Below are 18,105 nucleotides of genomic sequence, written 5' to 3' on the forward strand. Positions count from 1 at the left end.
TTGAGTTACTTCTAGCTTGTTTGTGCAGTTGCACTGAAATGCTAATCGTGTCCATGTACGTATTGCATTTCAGATACATTTGATATTCATTGCATGCAGTCTTTATGATGCAGATTTAATGGCCCACAGTGTACTTTCCCGCATATGTGATTCATGCATAATGGGGCAACACCCCATTTCTCTACACATTTTACACCTTACGGTACATAACCCAGATGTTTAATCAGTGACTGAGTGGCCTTCCCATTCATCTAGCCTTAATTCCTAACATTTTTGGCTCTGTGGGAAATTTAAAGGAAATGGTGTATTACACACCCATTAGGAATGTGCACACTTATATCAGTGGGTGTCACATGCCAGATGACAGCCAGGTGTCTTTGCACACATTGGGGACTGACTGAGGAGGATGTGTAAGAATAAGAGGTAACCAAATTAAGCACCTCCTGCAGTGTCTTCAAACTGATGGTTATAAAAGGACAGAATGTTCCATATTACAACAAATTACTCTAAGACAGTAAATAAATAAATATCTGACTTGGACAGAAAACAGTAGATGTGATGTACATGTACAGACAAACAAATGATTAAAGCTTCAGAAAAAAATGGATGATTTATTCAAGAGAAAGAGCTTCACAAATCGAGCAAGTCAATAACACATTGATTTGAATTGGCATTGGTGGAATTGTTGGATGTTTTCCTGAGGGATGGTATGCCAAATTCTGCCCAACTGATGAGTCAGATTTCCAGATTCCCAAACTTCTTGGAGGGCCCTGCCCTTAATGCTCCGATACGGTGAACTTGCTGGTCAAGCTGGGTTTTGGCAAGCACAAAGACAATCAGTGGAAACTCTCGCCATGTGCAGGTGGGCATTATCAAGCCCAGGATGGCTTGTCATGAAGGGCAATGTACCGCTGTGCTGTAGGGGTGCCACGGATGATAACCAAAGGGGTCCTGCTATGAAATAAATAGCACCCCAGACCATCACTCCTGGTTGTCGGGTTGTAGGATGGGTGACAGTGAGGTTGGTATCCCAGTACTGTCTGGGGCATCTCCAGACATGCCTTTTATTTATTTATTTATCCTGTGGATCACATATTGTACAAAGTACACATGATATAGGACAAGTCATTTTTCTTAACAAATATGTAGTTTGGAGAAAAAAAATAGGCAATGGATTGCCATTTAAAAAAATGTACACAAAATTGTTCGTTGATGAATATAGTAACTTCACACACAGAGAATACAAACAATTTACATGGGGAACTAAGAAACATGTAGGCAATGTAGTGCTACTTTAAATTTACACAAATAATCACTGAGATTACAGAATAGTGAAAATGTCAACTGGAAACACAACAGAAGGACAATGTCATTTAAAAACTACATTAAACATGAAATTAACATTGAGATTTCACAGACAATTAAGTTTTAATACTAATAGAATGTGTACTTGTACATTCAAAAGCGAGTTGAAAAATTTTGGGAAGTGAAACTGAAACATAGTTGTGTATAGTAGAAATTAGGTTATTTTGCCTACAGAATGTTTTACTCTAATCACAGTATTTTACAAAGGAACTTTATAATTTTGCATTTCCAGGAATTCTTGTACCGAATAGAAACAGTGCTTTGTCAGAAATGCCTTTAGTTTATTTTTAAATATTGGATCTGGAGCAGTTTTTATTTGTTCTGGAATTTTATTGTGTAATACGACACCCAGATGAGTTATATATTTTTGGTATGATGATGTCCTTGAAAAAATTTGATGGATATTAGATTGCCCTCTGGTATAATGAGCATGTATATCATTGTTTCGGATTAATTTGCCTGTTCTTGAGAGGTATTCCCTGGTGAATAGGATTGTTTCTTGAATGAACAGGGATGGGATGCTTAGAACATTAAGTTTTATAAATTGACATTTACAGGATTCCAGCTTTTTGAGGCCACAGATTATCCTCAGTGCTCTTTTTTGTAGTTTAAATATATTTGTGCTGTGAGTTGAATTTCCCCAAAACATGATTCCATAGCGGAGCAATGAGTGGAACTGCGCATGGTATGCTTGCATTAGTGTGGATTTACTTGTAGTAGATTTTAGTATTCTTAGTCCATAGCACAATGATGAGAGTTTCTTTGATAAGTTGTTTATATGTGTGTCCCATTTTAAATTTTATTGGACCCATAGACCCAAAAATTTTGTTGCATTTACATTTTCAATTTTATCGTTATTTAACTTTACTTGGATAGTTTTTTGACTGGATGTGGGAATTAGATGGAAGTTGATACATACAGTTTTCCCACTATTAACAATTAGGCCAGTTTTGTTAAACCACTCAGAAAGTTTTTCCATAGAGTTATCAGATATTGTCTGAAGGGATTCAGGGCTAGATCCAGTCAACACTATGCTTGTATCATCAGCAAACAGGATAGTTTTTTGTGGGCTCATACGTTCAACAAGATCATCTATGTAAATGAGGAAAAGTAATGGCCCTAGAACAGAACCCTGGGGAACACCATATCTTATTGTTCTTTCCTCTGAGAGGAAAACTGTGTTATTTATTTTATTCTGTACATTAATATCGTATTGAAGTGATACCTTCTGTCTGCGGTTTTGTAGGTAAGAGCATAGCCAGTTGTGAGCCACACCTCTTATTCCTCTTCTTTCCAATTTAGCAAGCAGTATTTTATGATCTAGTACGTCAAAGGCTTTAGAGAGATCTAAGAAGATACCTGCAGCTATATTATGTTGGTCAATTGATTTCAGTATGTGGTCCAACAGTTCAAAAATTGCTGTCTGGGTGGATAAAGATTTACTAAAACCATGTTGTTGAATGCTGATTGGTGCGTGGTTTTTTATGAAATTTATAAGCCTGTCATAAAAAAGTTTTTCCAGGATTTTTGAAAAGATGCTTAATATAGATAATGGTCTATAATTGGATACTAAATCAGGGGAACCTTTCTTTAGTAATGGTGAGACTTTAGCTATTTTGAGAGCATCTGGAAAAATGCCAGTTTTTAATGATTGGTTGTAGATGGTTGATAATGGCTTTGCTATATGGGGAGCACACACCTTTAATATGAGGTCAGGTACTTCATCATAGCCACTAGAGATTTTATTGCGTAACAATTTTATTATGTTCATAATTTCAACAGGGTTTGTTTCATAAACAAACATTGTAGCATTAGTGCTGTCTGAGGTATTGGTGGAATTGAAGAACGATACCTTGCAGTTTGCCTGAATGAGATCTTCTGCTAGTGAGGTGAAATATTCATTGAACTTGTTTACAACTGTGTATGGATCTGTGACCTTAGAGTCATTAAGTGTTAGAGAAATGTTTTCCTTTTTAGATGTTGAACTACAAGTTTCTTTTTTAATAACTTTCCACATAGCTTTCATTTTGTTTGAAGAGTTTCTTATGAAATTGTCATTCCATAAAAGTTTTGCCTGTCTAATCACTCTAAGATAAGTTTTTTTGTAGGCTTTACAATAGTCAGAAAATTCTTCAGTGACTATGTATTTTTTGGAGCAATATTGGAGAAATCTGTTTCTCTCACTAGAAATTTTGATTCCTTTTGTTACCCACGACTTTCTACTTTGATTGCTTGAAGTTTTTGTTTCAAAAGGAAATGCTGTATTAAAGTAATAAAGGAAGGTGTTATGGAAGCTTAAGAACATATTATCAACAGTTGTTTGCATGTAAACACTGTCCCAATTTTCCTTAGCTAATAGGAAGTTAAAAATCCTAATATTGTCATCTGAAAAGTTTCTTCTTTGAAATACTTTTTTGGGGCTGATTTTACTATTTTCCATGTCAACGCTCAGTACCTGAGCATCATGGTCACTGTATCCCATGCTCAGTACTTCGCCAGTGAATTTGTAACCAGTATCAGTTATGAAGATTTGATCAATTATTGAATCAATATGCTCTGTTGATCTTGTTGGAGAGTGTATTGTGGGGATCATATTAAAGGATTTGGTCATGTTTAACAAATCAAGTTTAGCATTACTGGTTTTTGATAAATCAATGTTAAAATCGCCACAAAGTATTATTCTCATATTTAATGAGCTGACACTATTCAGCAGAACTTCTAATTTGGTCATAAAATTTGGAATATTACCACAAACCCAATCATCCCGGCCGCCCCATTGTAGCTGGTTACCAAGCCCCCACAGAACGTATCTCCGCCTACGTAGATCAACACCTTCAACCCATTACATGCAGTCTCCCATCCTTCATCAAGGACACCAACCACTTCCTTGAACGCCTGGAATCCTTACCCAATCTGTTACCCCCGGAAACCATCCTTGTAACCATTGATGCCACGTCCTTATACACTAATATTCCGCACGTCCAGGGCCTCGCTGCGATGGAGCATTTCCTTTCACGCCGATCACCTGCCACCCTACCTAAAACCTCTTTCCTCATCACCTTAGCCAGCTTCATCCTGACCCACAACTTCTTCACTTTTGAGGGCCAGACATACCAACAATTAAAGGGAACAGCCATGGGCACCAGGATGGCCCCCTCGTACGCCAACCTATTCATGGGTCGCTTAGAGGAAGCCTTCTTGGTTACCCAAGTCTGCCAACCCAAAGTTTGGTACAGATTTATTGATGACATCTTCATGATCTGGACTCACAGTGAAGAAGAACTCCAGAATTTCCTCTCCAACCTCAACTCCTTTGGTTCCATCAGTTTCACCTGGTCCTACTCCAAATCCCATGCCACTTTCCTTGACGTTGACCTCCACCTGTCCAATGGCCAACTTCACACGTCCGTCCACATCAAACCCACCAACAAGCAACAGTACCTCCATTATGACAGCTGCCACCCATTCCACATCAAACGGTCCCTTCCCTACAGCCTGGGTCTTCGTGGCAAACGAATCTGCTCCAGTCCGGAATCCCTGAATCATTACACCAACAACCTGAAAACAGCTTTCGCATCCCGCAACTACCCTCCCGACCTGGTACAGAAGCAAATAACCAGAGCCACTTCCTCGTCCCCTCAAACCCAGAATCCCCCACAGAAGAACCACAAAAGTGCCCCACTTGTGACAGGATACTTTCCGGGACTGGACCAGACTCTGAATGTGGCTCTCCAGCAGGGATACGACTTCCTCAAATCCTGCCCTGAAATGAGATCCATCCTTCATGAAATCCTCCCCACTCCGCCAAGAGTGTCTTTCCGCCGTCCACCTAACCTTCGTAACCTGTTAGTTCATCCCTATGAAATCCCCAAACCACCTTCCCTACCCTCTGGCTCCTATCCTTGTAACCGCCCCCGATGCAAAACCTGTCCCATGCACCCTCCCACCACCACCTACTCCAGTCCTGTAACCCGGAAGGTGTACACGATCAGAGGCAGAGCCACGTGTGAAAGCACCCACGTGATTTACCAACTGACCTGCCTACACTGTGATGCATTCTATGTGGGAATGACCAGCAACAAACTGTCCATTCGCATGAATGGACACAGGCAGACAGTGTTTGTTGGTAATGAGGATCACCCTGTGGCTAAACATGCCTTGGTGCACAGCCAGCACATCTTGGCACAGTGTTACACCGTCCGGGTTATCTGGATACTTCCCACCAACACCAACCTATCCGAACTCCAGAGATGGGAACTTGCCCTTCAGTATATCCTCTCTTCTCGTCATCCGCCAGGCCTCAATCTCCGCTAATTTCAAGTTGCCGCCACTCATACCTCACCTGTCTTTCAACAACTTCTTTGCCTCTACACTTCTGCCTCGACTGACATCTCTGCCCAAACTCTTTGTCTTTAAATATGTCTGCTTGTGTCTGTATGTGTGGATGGATATGTGCGTGTGTGCGAGTGTATACCTGTCCTTTTTCCCCCTAAGGTAAGTCTTTCCGCTCCCGGGATTGGAATGACTCCTTACCCTCTCCCTTAAAACCCACTTCCTTTCGTCTTCCCCTCTCCTTCCCTCTTTCCTGATGAGGCAACAGTTTGTTGCGAAAGCTTGAATTTTGTGTGTGTGTTTGTGTTTGTTTGTGTGTCTATCGACCTGCCAGCGCTTTTGTTCGGTAAGTCACCTCATCTTTGTTTTTATATATATTTTTTCCCACGTGGAATGTTTCCTTCCATTATATTAATTATATAGTTTAGTTCAGGCAGCTTAACCATAGAAACCTCAAATTCCTTATCTTCAGATAATGCAATCTGTTCATTTAGGCCTACCTCACTGAATTTTATCTGGTCCTTTACAAATATAGCAGTACCGCCATGTGTGGAGAAATTCCTACAATAGAAGCTTGTTAATGAGTACCTTGGAATAGAGGTTGACTGAATTTCTTCTTTAGACAGCCAGTGTTCGGTAATACATATTACATCTGGATTTATTTGAGACTGAAGTAACACTTCCAGCATTTGAATCTTATTTCTGAATGACTGGACATTACAGTGTAATACAAGAAATGATGAACTTTGTGACTTTTCAGTTAAGGGTTTAATTAATTTCTTTTCTAAAGGTATTTCTGACACAGCACTTACCCTAAAAAATTGGCCGAGATTTTATTTTTGTGTGTGGCTTCTTGCACGCAATTTTCAGTAGCAGAGATGGTTTTGAGTGGTTGACACAGTTCTGCTTCCATCAAAGCTTCTGTTTTTGGCCTAAACCATTTTGTAATTTGTGGTTGTTTGGCGATCTTGATCCTTGGGGCTGATTTCTTCAGGATATGATTTCGGAGTTTTTCTACTATTTGATCTTTTCCTAACATATTTAAATGTAGTCCATGAGAGGTATGAAATCTTCTTCCTAAATTGTATGTATCAATCATCTCTACATTATGGAATGTAGAACATATTTCTGATATCAGTTTGTTTGCAATGCAAATTTCTTGGTTGACACAGGAGCAGGAAGGCAAATCATAACGATGAGGAACGTTAACAACGAGTACATTTGTATGTAATAGGTTGTTTAAGCATTCCTTCATTTCTTTTGCAAACCCTTTTGTTTCATTCCTATATATATCGTTTGAACCACCTAGAAGCACGACAAAATCACAATTACTTAAGTGAGATACATCAGTAGAGTTTGTTAGTTTATTTACCTCACAAAACTGGGCTCCTGGCTTCACAAAACCTGTTACCATTAAATTACATTTATCTTTCAATAGTGCTGAAATTCCACGTCCATGACTGTCACCAAGCACACAAATTTTTTTGTTCATCACAATTTTGGGGCTAGAAGGTTTTGAAACGTGTTTTTGCTGTGTAGATATATTCTGTTTTTGCACATTCGGTAACCTTTTTTGATAACTATGAACCTGTGTTAACTTTGCGGTCTTGGGAGCAAGTTTATTGTATGCAGCAGAAGTTTGTTTTTCACAATGACCATCGTTTTGTAGTAGGATATCGAATTTGTTTTTTTGAGCTATTACTGAAGAAGAAACACTATTTACGATATCTGCACACTTTATTTTTCACGGACTCTGTTGTGTTGATGGTCATTGGGGCTAAAATTGAAGTGGGACTCATAACTGAAGAAAATTCTACTCCACTCAACGAGATTTCGGGCTGAAGAAGTATCTGGAGACACCCCTGACAGTGGTAGGGTACCAACCTGACTGTCACTCATCATATAATTTGACAACCAGGAGTGATGGTCTGGGGTGCCATTTCATTTCATAGCAGGACCCCTTTGGCTGTCATCTGTGACAACCTTACTGCACAGGGTATATCAATGATATCCTACACCCGTTTTGTTGCTTTTTAATGGAAAGGCATTCTGGGCTTACGTTTCAGCACTCTAATGCCTGTCTGCACAGGGTGAGAATTTATATTGGTTGTCGTTGTGCTTGCCAAATCCTACCTCAGCCAGCAAGTTTAAGAGACCTCTTCCCAATTGAGAATGTTTGAAGCATTATGGGCAGGGCCCACCAACCAGCTCAGGACTTTGACAATCTGACGTGCCAGTCGGACAGAATTCAGCATAATATCCCTCAGAAAGACATCCAACAACACTATCAATTAATGCCAATCATAATATCTGCTTGAAAAAGGGCCAGTCATGGCCGACTTGTTCAATTTGTGATGATCTCTCTTTAAATAAATCATCCATTTTTTCTGAAGTTGCAATCATCTGTTTATCTGTGCATGTACATCACATCTACCAATTTCCATTCCATTATGATAATTCCTTGATTGTTGCTTTTTTAAGTGTATGTTTTAGCAAATTTTCTACTAGTTTTGACCAGTACCTACTCTTGTAAGAAAATGAAACATATTTTTTTAAACATCCTATATTTGAGCAGATTTTGGTTTCTGGATATGCCTAGTAAAAGGTAGGACACATATGCATATTTAAAAATTGTTTAACTCTGATTTATAAATAAGCATGTTTGTAAAATTTCTGGCAATAAACCTTTGGTCATCTTTTCATTGATGTTTAGCCCATCTAATACAGGCTCCACTGTATGTGGCCCGGTGCAGTCCCTGTTGCTGCAGCCATCAATAACCAAAGGGAGAGAAGTCGTGAATACCATCTATCTGTCAATTGTGTAAACTTTGTCTGCATGTTGTATTTTAACTGTTTGTATATTATATTTTCTGAGGTGGAAAGAGGGGACCAGCTCATCATTTGTCTAAATGAATGTGGGGAATTGCCTAAAAACCTCACTCAGACTGCTCATGGCACACACATACATGCGGATTTAATCTGGGGCTGGCTCACCTTCCTGTCTCACAAGCTAGTGTGCTGTGCATTGAGCTACATCACCAGGTTAGCAATAAGTCCTTGGTAACCTTTTTTAAATAAAATTAGAAATTTAAGAAATAGTTTTATAGTTAAAGTTTTGTATTAGTTTTCAGGCTCCCTCTTCAAACTGACAGCAGCAGGGTACTAGAAGTAATTTTGCTCTGATTACCAAAGGGGACTAACAAAGCGATATTACCTATGTCAATATATATAGCCTGTGTAATTTTATAGTGGATAGTAAAATGCTATTATTTTTTTGAAAAGTCCAGCAGAATGTAAGAATGAGTTCCATTCCAAAATAATGTTCTAATCATGTAAATGAAATATGTATAACAAACCACAATGGAAGACAGTATATCGACTTTGAAAAGATAACAGAATTATGTATATACACATACAAAAAATCTGAAATTGCTGTTCATTTCCTCTTCATACCTTCAATTATGGAAATCAACTTCAAAGTGCCAAAAATTACAGGAGGAGGATAATATTTTGATTTGAAGTTCAAATATTTTCTTGGATTGCTTGCAAATATTCTAAAGAGAACATTTCTGGAAATAACTTACAAAGTGGAATGAAATTATATGAGCGTATCATGTTATTGACTGGGAGACCATGGCCCGTGTTGTTCGGCTGCCTTGTGCAAGTCTTTTTGTCACCACTTCAGCTACTTGAGAGCCCACAATCTAGAGGCAGCAATACTAACCACTAGACCATGAGCTGAGTGCAATGACAATCATGTACATGTGTGAGTTGGGGGGAAAAGATTATTATTATTAATTTTACTGAGGTTACAAAAGTCATGGGATAGTGATATGCACAAATACACTTGGTGCTAATATCGCTAATGTCACATATACAAGGTATAATAGGGCAGTGCATTGGTGGAGCCATTTGTACTCAGGTAGTCATGTAGAACAGTTTCAGACATGATTATGGCTACACGATGGGAATTAACAAACTCTGAATGTGGAATGGTAGTTGGAGCTAGATGCATGGGACATTCCATTTCAGAAATATTTGGGGAATTCAATATTCCAAGATCCACAGTGTTAAAGAGTGTGCCGAGAGTAACACATTTCAGGCATTACCAAGAACCATGGACAACGCACTAGCCGATGGCCATCACTTAACAAGCAAGAGCAGCCACGTTTACATAGAGGTGTCAGTGCTAACAGACAAGCAACACTGCATGAAATAACCACAGAAATCAATGTGGAATGCACAACAAATATATGCATTAGGACAGTGTGACAAAATCTGGTGTTAATGGGCTAAGGCAGCAGACAATGAATGTGAGTGACTTTGTTAACAGCACGACATCACCATCAGTGCCTCTCCTGGGCTCATGGCCAAATCTGTTGAAGCCTAGACAGTTGGAAAACTGTGGCCTGGTCAGAAGTGTCCCAGTTTCCATTGATAAGAGCTGATGGTGTGGCACAGACTCCAAGTTGTCAACAAGGCACTGTGCAAGCTGGTGGTGGCTCAATAATGATGTGGGTTGTGTTTACATGGAATGGACTGGCTCCTCTGGGTGTTTGGCTACTTGGAGACCATTTGCAGACATTCATGGATAGCATGTTTCCAAACAATGTTGGAATTTTTATGGATGACAATTTGCCATTTCACCACGCTGAAATTTCTCATGACTAGTTTGAAGAAAATTCTAGATAATTCGAGTGAATGGTCTGGCCACCCAGATTGCCCAACATGAATCCCATCAAACATTTATGGGACATAATCAAGAGGTCAGTTTCTGCACAAAATCCTGCACCAGCACACACTTTCTGAATTATGGATGGATGGTTGTAGAGGCAGTATGGCTCAATATTTCTGCTGGGGACTTTCAGTAACTTGTTGAGTCCATGCCATGTCAAGTTACTGCACTACGTCAGGTAATAGGAAGTCTGACATAAAATTAGGAGATACTGCATGATTTTTGTCACCTCAGTGGTTTAATATTATTATTATTATTATTATTACAATACCTGCAGTAATAAATTCTCTCGCTGCAAGTCAGTAATGCGAGACTCTATTTCTAAATCTTCTGCATCACTACCATCCGTATCAGAAGCAGAACTGCTTCCATCTGAACTAGTTATTTCTAGGCTCCTGAAAAAAAGAAGAAATTGATTAAAAGAAAAATAATGACATATTGCATAACCAATATGACAAACATAAATTGCTTAGAAACATTTTTCACAGCAGAATTCTTCAGTACAGTTTAACAACAGGAATATGCAGCTTTCCTGCTGTATGACCTTCATAGCTGCTAAGATTAGATTATTACCTGTAGCCACATTTAGATTTAATTGCGGCAATCTCAGCCTGGAGTCGCTTCACTTCTGCCTTCTCTCCTGCTACGCGGCCCTGGAGGTCAGCCTGGAGATTTAACAGTTCACGGTATTCCAAACGCAATAATGTTTCTTCATGGTGAGATTCAATGGAGTCCTCCACTTCTGGGGAATGATGTTCTGCAATTTTCCATATTTAATTTAATGTTGTATTACTGCCAGTGCAAAACAGAAATTACACTAAATGATAAGACAACGTACGCTGAAGTGACAAAAGTCATGGGATACGTCCTGACATCATGTCAGACCTTTTTTGTCTGGCGTAGTGCAGCAACTCAATGAGGTATGGACTCAACAAGTCATTGGAAGTCTCCTGCAGAAATATTGAGACATGCTGCCTCTATGGCCATGCCCCATGCGCCTAACTCCAACTACCTTTCCACATTCAAAATCTTAATTCCTATTGTGCAGCCATAATTACAACAGAAACCTTTTGATATGAATCACGTGAGTATAAATGTCAGCTCTGCTAATGCACCGCCCTTTTATACCATGTGTACATGACATTACTGCCATATGTATATTAGAGTCCTGCATGACCGAGCACAAAATACGGGATGGGGCAAGCACACCCTAACTGGATAGGCTGCCCGCACTAGTTCTAGTGACCGAGCATAGAAGCCGTGACCGAATACGTAGCATGTAACTTCAAACACATTACACGTGTCATTGTCCGTGTGAGACTGCAGCCAGTACGGGCTTCTCATTTGTGGTGTCTCTCTCTCTCTCTCTCTCTCTCTCTCTGTAATCATGCAGTGGGAGGAAGCCAGTGCAGTAAGACGTAAGATTGAAACCAATGTTTATACGTTGAAGAGACAGGAAGGTCTAAAAAGCCAAGTATGGAGCACATTTTTGTTGGTTGTAGACGAAAACAGTGTATCTGCTGGGTACGTATCGTGCATAAACTGCTCCACATTATTATGTTTCCAATCGGGAACCACTCATTTAAAGAAACACAGTTGCAAGAAACCTCACAAAGATACAGCTCCTTCATGGATACAGGCAGTAATAAAAAACAGTATTACAGCAAAGTGTGTTGCAGTGTGCGCGAAAGATATGAGACCTTTCAATGTTGTTTGCAGTGAAGGTTTCAGAGAAGTAGGCCATGCATTAATACATGTAGGTGCACATTATGGAGAAGTTAACGTGGCAGATGTCATGCCACATCCCTCTACTATAAGCAGACATGTCAAAGAACAAGCTGATGTAATACGAAACAGCATAATATCTTCTGTTATTGCAGAAGTTATTAATAAAACATGTGCTGCGACAGTTGATATGTGGACTGATTCGCATAATCAGGTGCACTATTTGACGCTTACAACACATTACATTAACACAGATTGGTCTCTTGTGATCAATGCTTTATTTACAACAAAATTCCCGGACGTTAGGAAGACGGGAGTAAATATTATAAAAGAAAGTACTCTATGAATTTAGCTGTGTTATGCACCCGCTCTTGGACAAGTTACTTTTGTATTAAAAGAGAGAGAGAGAGAGAGGCAGAGATAAATACATTGTGTGTGTGTGTGTGTGTGTGTGTGTGTGTGTGTGTGTGAGAGAGAGAGAGAGAGAGAGAGAGAGAGAGAGAGAGAGAGAGAGAGAGAGAGAGAGATGCTTTGGATTTGTACAGTAGAGTGCAGCGAGCCGGGGCGAGGCGAGGTGAGACGTCAGCGGTGACCGGTCATGCTCGGTTATCCGCGTGTCCGGAATCCGGACATCAGACATGGGGTGAGTACGTGACCGAGCCGAGTCGTGTGGGGCCGGACACGAGCGGCTCGGTCCCCCCCGCCAACAGGCGAGCAGTGACTGGTCAAACATTGAGCATTGCAGCACTCTAATGTATATGTGCATATCACTATCCCATGACTTTTGAAACCTCAATGTACAAATATTGATATTTAGCCATTTCAGTTCAGCAAGACACAAATTGCTCTATCACCAGGGTGTTTTATACACTTTCCAGAACAGTGATGTTGATCACTCATGCACAGGCTTTGCATCTGTAGTGACTACAGTTTTCAAATGAAATACATGCACTGAAATTAAATGATCAGATCCTTGGGAATGAGACCAATTAAGAAGCAATGACTCCTCTCCTCCACTGCTACTGCTCCCACAAACCCCAAGGAACAACCTCTAGTAGGAATGTTTGGGAAGCACACGGAAACATCAGTGACAATGTAAGCCTGAGTCATGAATGTCCGGATAACCTATGTCATGCTTTTTCTGCAGCATCAAAACATACTGAGTAGTTTTGCGTGTAAGTCTTATATTGCAGCATTTGTTTCCATAAGTGTGTTTTACTTTCTGCAGTGACTGCACCATTCTGTACAAAATGAAAGAATGTGTTGTTGAATACACTATTTTCTGTGTTACTGTGTAAAGACAATTTTTTGAAATTACAGAGCTTTTGAGACACGGGACAGAATATTTCATTGATAATAACAGTGAGTAAATAAGATATCTTTTAATTCATACAGGCTTGTCATTTTTGCAGTGATGTGCCACAATTGGTACTTGATAATGTGCTGAAATTGTCTTGTTCCCAGTTTTTTTGTGTAGCATAATATTTTTTTTGTGCACACAGCCTATGGGTCTTTAGGATGGCCTGATGTGGGTTTGAACCATTGACCTCCCGAATGCGAGTTCTGAATGCACCAACCACTGCACCACCTCGCTCTGTCATGGTGGGTTGTATACAGTACCTTGAGGTGTAGTGTTCTTGCTGATATATACACCACACAACTGCAGTCAAGTTGCAACTGCACACAAGCTCTATAAAACAGGTGCAGCCACTCTTGTTTTGCTCCCCATACACAATGGGCAACATATTCAAAATATTAAGAGCTTTGAGCGACTGAGTTCTGAAGTTCCTCTGGTGGTAGCCACATAGCTCATGATTGGAAGTGCGACCCACATACTTCACTGTCTCTTTAAAATTTAAAATGTGTTTTTCAATTTTGTATGTAAAAGATTTTATTTTAAAACTAGTTTTTAGCACCCATTCCTCCAGCTTCATAATTGTCACCTGGCATGTACTTTCTGTAAGTGTGATAGATGAACTAAAGTTGAAAAGTCATCCAGAAATAAAGAACTCTTGACTGGACACCTTATGTAATATTATGTGTAATTATTAAAGACAGGGCCACACACTTGAGGGACACAGTCATCTTGTATAGAATGATCCGACAGGACATCTCTGACTTGATATCTAAATTAGCATGGCGAGAGGAAAATCTATAAAAAAATTAGGGAGATGTCTCAGAATCCATCTTGTCTGGAGCTGTATATGGCTATAACGCCTCCATGTATTATCACAAGCCTTCGACTGGCTGGGAAAGAAAACTGTTAGGTGATGCTTATATAGGAAAGCCTGTTATGTAGCCACCTCTTTCAGGGTTAGCTGATCAATGCTGGATGATGTCTCTACACTGAAAGCGACTAAGGAACTACCTGAATTCTAAAATCCAAATAGGGCAGGGCAGTGGTTGGTCATCTATTTCAAGGTCTTTCTCACACAGCTAGTGATTGCAACACAATAGCTACTTCGGCATTCCTGTCCTTCTTAGGCATAATAAGTGGAATTGAAGTAGCCTTCTTCCCTGTTACAGGAAATTGTCCCATCTTAAGTCAAAAAGTTCAAGAAGGATCTCCTCATCAGTTCCAGTGAAGTGCTGCAATGGATGTTACTGATACCTGGTGCCTCATGCTGCAGACAATGCTAAATTCACCATGTAAACACAGAGAGGACAGTTATAAACTATGTCACAGTTTTGTATGAAACTGATTAATGAATATGTGTGCAATTTTCAACAGATATTGAGACAGAACCATTCAAATGTTACCTGTTTGGTTATGAGACATTTCTCTACATTCAATGCGTAATCTTCTACTTTTGATTCCTTGACATCATTCTCAGTCCCCACATCTTCAGCAGCATTTGCCCAGTCTCTACATCTTCAGCAGCATTTGCTGTATGATCTTGATTCTGTGTTACATTTTGATCCTGCCTGTCACCAATATCATTGACAGTCACACATGCTGGCAGTGCAGTTACTGATACCTTGTGTTTCATGCTGCAGACAGTGCCAAATCCAGCTTATACATATAGTGGAGCCAGTTATAAACTTCATCACTGGTCACACGGAAGTCCCTCTCAGTAAACACTTGTACAGATGGACAGCCAGGTTCTAGCTGACAGTGGCAATGACTTGAGGAAAGTGCTTTGCTGTGGTCTGTGTAATGCACCTTTTGCGGGTTGAGATACTCCCATTAATCATTACAGAATTAAGAGGACACTTCCACTTCTCCCTAAAATCTTCCTACAGGCTTCTCACACAAGGAGTGGTTTAGAGGAACAACTTTACAAACTGTTTCTATGATCTTTTGCTCTCCCTAATTTTACAATGGTTTTTGCCCCCACCATTTCAAAGCTACCAGGTTCTCATAAGATTGCGCACATTTGGGCCTATGCAGAGCCATGTACCTGCCATAGTAGCAGAATGGCGTTTGCCATCGCAATAGAGGGCCACATGTTCTTTGTAGCTCTCCCAAATTGACATGGAAGCATCAGTGGTGTGGTGAATCATTTGGTGATATGATGCATACAATCCTAGACACTCTCTCCAAATTCTAACAGATCCAGTTGGAAGTACAATGCTTACCTTGCTGAACACTCATCTAAGTGGCATTTTTAAATTTTTTTCAGCATCTCTCTGTCTGGTAGATGTATCTGGATTGGCAAATGGTCACTGGAGTGAAGGTTATCATCCATTTCCCAATGAGCAGTGTGCCTGAGAACTGCAGAGCATAAGGACAGATTGAAGCTAACAAAAAACAAAGGTATGTGTGAGTACACTGGCCTGGTGCTGCAACCCAGCTGTGGTGAGGGCTTGTGTCAGGTAGAGTGGATATGAGGACTAAGGAGGCAGGGAAGGGAGACTGACAGTAGAGAGGGAGAAGTCACAAGGAAATGGGACACAGAATGTCACACAGATGTGCCCATCCTGGCACAGGCAGGGACAGTTGCACTGCTGCACATGATGATGTGGAGGAGGGAGTGGTGATATGGTACAAAAGAACAGAGCACCTGCAAAGGGAAAAGTGAGAGTAGATGTAGTAGATGTATAGAGGTATGAGGCTAGGTCTGGAGCTGAGTATGAAACAGTGGAAAGTGGAAAGGCTGTGAAGCAGCCTGTGTGCCACTAAGTGCTCTTCACTCTTGGTCACAATTTGGCTGCAACCATTCATTTCAGTAAACAACTGGTTGGTGGTCATGCCCACATAAAAGGAGATGCAGAAGTTACAGAATAGTAGATGACCTGACAGCGTTTGTAGGTGACTCTTCCTCTGACAGGATAGGATATGCCTGAAACGGGTTGTGCTACGTGGATGCATATGACAGAGCAATATGACTCATGTGACAAGCAGTTGGGATGGTCCAGGATATTTCACAGGTTAGGTGCGAGGATATTCCTCATTTTACGGCATGCTGAAAGATAGTCAAAGCCACGGTTCTTTGTAGTGGACTATTTATTGAAGCTAATCAAATCAAAACTCAGTATACCCTTCAGGCCAATAGTAGAATCATTACATGAAATGAAACATGAATCCTTCACATATAAATGATACGGGACATGCTGGCAGATATTCTGGAGCCATTTGTGCTCCTACAACACTCAGTTATGGACTTGTAAATTCAACAGGACTCCCACCACCAAACTTCTTCTGCATCATGTCAAGGCAATTCAATGAATATATTACAAACATATGGTAATTTTCATGGCTTCTGGGGTTACCTGATCTCAAATATGCAGGGTTAACAAAGGGTGCTGTTAAGAGAGATCTGCATTTTCAATACCTTCTTCAATTTTTATTTTTTCCATGAGCTGTGAATCTCACATTATGATGATCCACAGCAGTCATCACTAGTTGAATGCTTTGTGCATCTAGAAAGGTGTCTCAAGTTCAGCATTTGCAAGATGTTAGGAATAGTACTACCAACAGTTTTTTAAGTCAGTACCGTTTCGAAATTAAAAAAAATATGTGCTAAGGTATCTCAATAATATTATTTTTACATGAAAACCTGTACCTTAATCTACTTTTCAACATAATTTCCATCAATATTGAGGCACTTGTCATAATGTTGTACCAGTTTTTGAATACCTTCCTCATAGAAGTCTGCCATCTGACTTGTTAACCAGTGCATCACCACTGTTTTGACTTCATCATCATCTTGAAGACGCTGACCGCCCAGGTGTTTCTTCAAGTGCAGGAACAGATGGTAGTCACTGGGTGCAAGATTGGGGGTGTACGGAGGATGATCTCGAGTTTCCCATCGAAAAGATGTGACATGATCTTTCGTCTGATTCGTCACATGCGGACGGGCATTGTCTTGCAGCAAAACGATGCCCTTGCTCAACTTCCATGGACTGTTGCTTTGATTCTGGTGTGACGTAGGCCACCCATGTTTCATCGCCCATAACAATTTGGCTTACGAAATTATCACTGTCATTGTGGTATTGCTCAAGGAAAGTCAATGCGCCCTCTGAAGATTTGGTTTTGTGCACATCCATCAACATTTTCAGTACCCAATGTGTGAACAATTTTTGGTACTTCAAGTGCTCGGTCACAATGCCATACAAAACACTACGAGAAACATTAAGAAAGTCATCCCGCAAGGAGGAAATCATAAAGCGTTTGTTTTCTATCACCTTATTGTCCACTTTCTACACCAAACTTTCATTAACGACCAAAGGACGCCCACTCCGTTGTTCGTCATGGACATTTGTGCAGTCATCTTTAAGTGCTCTCACCCACTTTCTTTCTATTCCATCACTCATACTGTTTTCTCTGTAAACTGCACAGATCTCACAATAAGTATCAATCGCTTTTAGGCCTTTAGCACTAAGAAATCTTATAACAGCCCGTACTTCACAGTTGGCGGAACTCACGATTATCGGAGGCATCTTAAACACTCAGTAAACAAGGAAGAATAAGACTGTAAAGGCGTCAGTACGTAGATTAAGGTACA

At 40.2% G+C, this 18,105-nt stretch overlaps 1 protein-coding gene across 1 annotated transcript in view; it reads right to left on the reverse strand.

Moving 5' to 3' along the window:
• The window catches only part of LOC124612888 (ralA-binding protein 1), a 123,859-nt gene that overhangs the window by 14,137 nt on the left and 91,617 nt on the right, over positions 1-18,105 (reverse strand). Inside the window, exons 11-12 of the mRNA XM_047141344.1 lie at positions 11,006-11,189; positions 10,704-10,827 (exon numbers count right to left, since the gene is read on the reverse strand). Of these exons, the coding sequence (XP_046997300.1) occupies positions 10,704-10,827; positions 11,006-11,189 (308 nt within the window). The remainder of the gene's footprint in view (positions 1-10,703; positions 10,828-11,005; positions 11,190-18,105) is intronic.

This window comes from Schistocerca americana, chromosome 1 (assembly GCF_021461395.2).
Source record: "Schistocerca americana isolate TAMUIC-IGC-003095 chromosome 1, iqSchAmer2.1, whole genome shotgun sequence".
In the NCBI taxonomy this organism is placed as follows: domain Eukaryota; kingdom Metazoa; phylum Arthropoda; class Insecta; order Orthoptera; family Acrididae; genus Schistocerca; species Schistocerca americana.